The sequence below is a fragment of the Macaca nemestrina genome, chromosome 12 (assembly GCF_043159975.1).
Source record: "Macaca nemestrina isolate mMacNem1 chromosome 12, mMacNem.hap1, whole genome shotgun sequence".
Taxonomy (NCBI): Eukaryota; Metazoa; Chordata; class Mammalia; order Primates; family Cercopithecidae; genus Macaca; species Macaca nemestrina.
Genome location: NC_092136.1, coordinates 55066637 through 55072729, shown reverse-complemented (window position 1 = coordinate 55072729; position 6093 = coordinate 55066637). Strand labels below are relative to the sequence as shown.

The 6093-nt window shown below is 41.6% G+C and overlaps 1 protein-coding gene across 1 annotated transcript in view; it reads left to right on the top strand.

The window, feature by feature from the left end:
- Window positions 1-3342: 3342 nt before the first annotated feature.
- LOC105488776 (CTR9 homolog, Paf1/RNA polymerase II complex component) overlaps window positions 3343-6093 on the top strand; it is a 28503-nt gene continuing 25752 nt past the window's right edge. Inside the window, exons 1-2 of the mRNA XM_011753211.3 lie at window positions 3343-3582; window positions 4798-4896. Of these exons, the coding sequence (XP_011751513.2) occupies window positions 3538-3582; window positions 4798-4896 (144 nt within the window). The 5' untranslated portion in view covers window positions 3343-3537. The remainder of the gene's footprint in view (window positions 3583-4797; window positions 4897-6093) is intronic.

The following is a 6093-nucleotide window of genomic DNA, read 5'->3' as shown; positions in this document are numbered from 1 at the left end:
TGGCGTTTTGTGAATGGACGTTATGCAATCATGCCAGTTGAAATAAAATATTTGAAATCGCTCCAAAACTGGTTCTACAGCTTTAAAACATCTAATTTCATCAGTGTCTGCTACAGTTAGGGAAAAACAAAAGGTTGCTTGTAGCAACCTGTACCAAGAGTGTAGTTTAAGTCTCAATTGTTGCCAGGCCCCTGGTAGGTGATTCTCTCTTCATTGTCCTCGATGATTCCTTGCCGGCCACCTTCCTCTTCATGCCCTCTGTGTGCTAGAATTCCTCAGGCTGGGAACTAGGCCCTTCTCTTGTCACTCTCCATTCTCTCTCTAGGTTATCTAATCTAATTTAATACCACAGTTTTAAAATTTATCTTTATGCCAATGGCTCTCAGACTTACTTCTCCAGGTTAGAAACTGTCTTCTGAATCACAGATCTGTATATCCAATAACTGACTATCTGAAATCTGCATCTGGCTGTTGCAGAGACAGCACAAACAACACATGTGAAATAGAACTAGTGGTCTACCCTTGCCCAAATGTGCTCCTCCACTAATCTTTCCTATTTTAGGAAATGACACATCATTCACCCAGTTGTTCATGCCAGAAGCTGGATGTTCTTCTTGATGCTACTTTTTCAGTGACCCTGGCCTATATCCAATACATTGGCAAGTCCTAGTGACTAAGGTATCAACAGATGATTGACAGATAGATGATAATCTTAAATCCATCCACTTCTCTCCACCTCCACTGTCTTAAACCTATTCCTATTTATCATCTGTGACCTGGACAGCAGTTTCCTAAGTGGTCTGCCCACATCCTCTCAAGACACTTTCCTATCCATCTTCCACAACGTAGCCAGAACAATCTTTTAAAATTAATTCTTTTTTTAAATTTATTTTTAGATAGAGTCTCGCTCTCTCGCCCAGGCTGGAGTGCAGTGGTATGATCTTGGCTCACTGCAACCTCTGCCTCCAGGGTTCAAGCGATTCTCGTGCCTCAGCCTCCTGAGTAGCTGGGATTACAGGTGTGCACCACCACACCCAGCTAATTTTTGTATCTTTAGTAGAGACGAAGTTTCACCATGCTGCCCAGACTGGTCTTGAATTCTTAAGCTCATGCAATAGGCCCACCTCGGCCTCCCAAAGTGCTGGAATTACAGGCATGAGTCACCACGCCTGGCCAAAATCAATTCTCTTTTATTCTTTCTCCCTCTCATTGACACATACACATCACTTAAAACCTTTCAATCACTTTGCATGTAAGATAAAACCCCAAATCATTAATATATACTAAGTCAAAAGAAATTCTGAAGGACAAAAGCATTTAGAAAAAAAAAGTTTACTTACAAAAACACTTGCAAAAGTATACAAGTGAATTTAGGCTTTAGAAGAACTGATACATCAAATGCACACATACCAAGGTTTACAGTTAATTGCTTCATGGTAGGAAAACGGCAATTTTCTCATATGACTGCCATATGACCCCAAGCTCCCACATGTCTTCAGACTGTAGCATTACAAAAGTCAGCAATTAACTTGTAAGAGAGTCAGTAATATATGGGAAATGCTGAAAGTTTTGTTCACTTTGGAGACTACAGATAGTGTGATACTCTTGTTTCACGGTTTATTTCAGAACACAAAGTATTTTGTTTTTCCCGTGGGATATAATGTGTACACTCATTCATTTTGGAAACAGGACAAGATGTCAGTTTTGCTTTATATGAATAAAGCCCAGCATGTCTGGGTACTTCTTATACCAACTTCAACTTACGCCACTCTCCCCCTCATTTTCTACATTCTAGTCACATGACCTTGCAGGTTCTCAAAGCTCTTCCCCAACATGCTGTCCCCTCTGGTACACATTCCCCTACATACTTTACCTGTCAAACTCATTTTCCCAGATGCAACTTCATGTCACTTCCTCCAAATCCCACTCTAAATTGAGTGCCCCAATCATGGCACTATGCATTATCAGGTATGATGCTTTGGATGCAAATAACTGAAAAACCAAACCTATCAATAGAGTTTTTAATATCAGGGAGGCTTTTGTGCATGGAGAATAACAATCACCACTATTTGTACTTTTGTTTAATGCTCACTTTATAAACTTTAAAATGTATTAAACAGTATTTCTGGGAAATACTGTATGATGCCATCCAATGCAGTATTCACTAACCACATGTGGCTATGGAACACTTGAAATATGACTAATCCAATTAAGGAATTTAATTTCAAAAAATTTTAATTAATTTAAATTTTGGAAAAACTAAAGTATGCGAACCTATTTTTTCAACTGCAAACTTTATGAAATCTAAACACAGATCCAATATTTCCACTTAAAATCAGGCAACTGAGACAGTGTATACATGTGAAATACATACCGAATTTTCAAGACTTAGTATTAAAAATGTAAAAATTATCTGAATTTTTATATTGATTACATGTTGAAATGAGATTTTGGATATATCACGTTAAATAAAATATATTACTAAAATTAATTTTTTTTTTTTTTTTTTGAGGTGGAGTCTCAATCGGTCCCCAGTCTGGAGTGCAGTGGGGCCTACCCGGCTCACTGCAACCTCCACCTCCCGGGTTCAAGCGAGTCTCCTGTCTCAGTCTCCCGGGTAGCTGGGATTACAGGCGCCCACCACCGCGCCGAGCTAATTTTTGCATTTTTAGTAGAGACAGGGTTTCACCATGCTGGTCAGGCTGGTCTCGAACTCCTGACCTCAGATGATCCGCCCGCCTTGGCCTCACAAAGTGCTGGGATTACAAGCGTAAGCCACCGCGCCCGGCATCTTCTGCAATTTTATTTAAATCACAAATACACTAGATCCTCTTACATGCTTCGAAGAACCAAAAAAAAAAAAAAAAAAAAAGACATGAATTATCACAATGATTACCGAATTAATTGTAAATTTTTTATTTAAACTAGTCACAAAGGTATCATAGGTATGACTTACACCCAACGGGGACCAAAAGATGAACTAATGATTGGGTTGCAGAACGAAAGACAGAATTATCCACAACAAATCTTGGGAAGACAACAGGATTGGCCAGGCCCATCCCAAGAGGTCCACGTCAGGCAGAGGCCCCGCCCACCGCGGGACCAAGCGGCTACGCCTTCCAAGCTTTCATCTGGGGCCGAGCCAGCGCTGAGGAAACTCAAACGCCACATGGTTCCGAAGGTCCTGCAGGCTCTCGGGTCACACCCTACAGCCCTACAGCTGACACGCCAACGAAAGCTTCTGAACCGCCAACACCAAAACGGAAACACCGGAGCCACAGGGCGAGCTCGCGTAGGGCACGCTCCCGCGGGAGTGCTTCCGGGACAGGGGGCGGGGTCGCCGGAAGTGGCCGTCCGCCGTCCGCTGCTCGTTGTTTAAGCGGCTGACGGGAAGGAGAAGCCAGAGCTCTGGCGGCGCCGCGGGGCGGCAGTCAAGACCAGAGCCGGAGCCGTCACTCACCTCTGGACTAGCCTGAAGCGGAGACTACCGGCTGCGGAGCGGCGGGGCGAGACACTTGCTCGCCTTCTGACCCCATCATGTCGCGGGGCTCCATCGAGATTCCCCTCCGGGACACTGACGAGGTAAGTGTCGTGTATGGAGGCGGGTGGGGGCCGTGAACTTGTACGATCGCCCCCACCGACTTCGCTCGACTTCGTTTCTGAAGCGAAAGCATCCTTCTTCCCTAAGAGCCCTGATCAAAATCCCTGGCCAAGGTCTGATCATCTTCTTCTTCAGCTCCTGTGCCCTCTCGGGCAGGGAGCACCGCGTCTCTGCAGCCTCAGGGCCACTCGGAGAAGGAGTTCTTGAAAGTTCCTCTCCAGCCTATTCGTATTTGACAGTGCGCTACTCTTTTCCTAAACAACACGCGGGAGCAGAGGTGTGAGAGTACCCGATAAACTGTAAAACACCTCGCAGATTACAGAGGTGGGCTCTGATGTTACCGGGGTTTATATGCTGCTCAAGCTCGAGATCTTTCCCTGGGAATATATAGGAGGTCACCTCTTCTCCCTTAGAAACTCGAGTCTGTCATGGTGCACTATGTTCTCTACATCAACTCTCCTTCAGCGAGATAGCCCAAGATTTAGCCGCCCCTGTGTGCTGATAGAATTTAACCTCCTCTCGTTTACCTATGTCTCACTCATGGGTGGCCTGTGGCTTGTCTGAGTAAAGCTCTCAGCTTTGATGTTCAGTCTTCTTGTATATCTTATACTCTTATTTTTATTTTTTTGTTTGAGATATAATATTGAGGTATAAAATTCAGTGGTTTTTAGTGTATTCGCAAAGTTGTGTAGTCATTGCCTCTAATTCCAGGACATTTTCCTATTATTATTTTTGTGCTTACAGTCAGGACTGTCTGTTACACGCAGGTGCCACCTCCATGATTAATGTGTGCAGTGGCATTCAACTTTGCATGGCCTGTAGGGTCACGCATCTCAAGGAGTCAGACCTATGGCATGAGAGTCTCTAGGGTGCTTATCTGCACTTTACTTGGATTCTATGTTAAGTAGGATTTTGTTTTGTTATTTTTGAGTAAGCAGACCATTTCTAGCATTTTATAGTTCCAGTGATTTGGGGACAAGTAGCAGGGTTTGTTTGCTTCTCTGTGCTCGCTCTTTATTATAGTATAACCTATTTGTCATGTACTCCTTAAACATTAACATGTATTAGCTCAACCGTATTGAAAGTGAACACCTACTCTATGTATATGCATGTTGATTATATTCAAGAAAAGCAGCACAGATGAAATTTGAATTTTAAAGCGGAATAAGAGTTAAGACCTACATTTTGTATTTTAGGTCATTGAACTTGACTTCGATCAGTTACCGGAGGGAGATGAAGTTATCAGTATTCTGAAACAGGAACACACACAACTGCACATATGGATTGCTTTGGCGGTCAGTATTCAAGTAGCAAATATATTTTATTTGTTGACTGGAAAATATGTAGTTTCTGTTTTCAGATATAGTAATAGCCAGCTTGGCTGCATGATAGATTAATTATACCATGTGTATGGAAATTAATTGTGTTAATAATTTATGAAACAATAAGGCCATTTTCCTAAGTGATATGCTACTCTACTGGTGAATTAGTGTATGTTGGTAAAGGCAAAATTCATTTAAGTACTACTCTATATTGAATATGTGATTATTTAGTGCTTGCTCAGTGAAGGCTGCCTTATGGTTTATAGACAAGCTGAAAAGAAGGGAAGTGCTTCTGTGTGAACATTGCTGCTTAACATTGTTTCCTATAATAATAAAACATTTCCCTTAAAATATTCTAGAAAGTGATTAGGTTCCAGGAAAACCCCACAGAAGTTCTTTTGGGTGAAGTTTATCTCAGGCTTACATTTTTTGTCCTATTTAGTCTCCTTCAATGTGAATCTTACTGGAGATTCTCAAGAAAATCCAGTTAGAAAGCCTAAAATTCTATATCCTCTACTTGCCAGCATCAGCTGCATAATGATGTTTCCTTTTTATAGGAATAGGTAATATAAATGTTACAGTCATTATTCCTAAGGAGATGTGCCACATTGCTTTCATACAAACATACAGAAGAGTCTCCTAATATTGTCTTGAAGAATCAGAGAAATAGGTCTGGAATTGGGCTTATATCCCATGCTCAAGACTGCTCTAAGAGTTTCTTCCTTTTGGATATGGATTTACAGAGAAGTATTTTCAGTGACAAGCAGTGCCTTCTTGACTTGAAGTGCCAAGTTTGCTTATTCAATGGAGACCAAGCCTCCTTGTCACACACATTTTTTAAAACCATACGGTAATTTAGGGGTGTGTGTGTGTGTGTGTGTGTGTGTGTGTGTGTGTGTATATAAAAAAAATTTTTTTTAAGTACATATGCCTTCCTTAACAGCACTTAAACAAAAATTAGAATATTGGAGGATTAGCATGGCACCTGTAGTAGAATAGATTAATGAAACATTGTGGGATATAGATTTTTATAGGGAAAAGAATGTAGGCTTTGGGGTTGGATCAAGTCTCGGCATGGCTGCTAACTAGCTATGTGACCTTAAACAAGTGATCTAACTTCTGAGCATATGTCCGCATTTAAAATATAGAGATGTTAGCATCTACCTCATA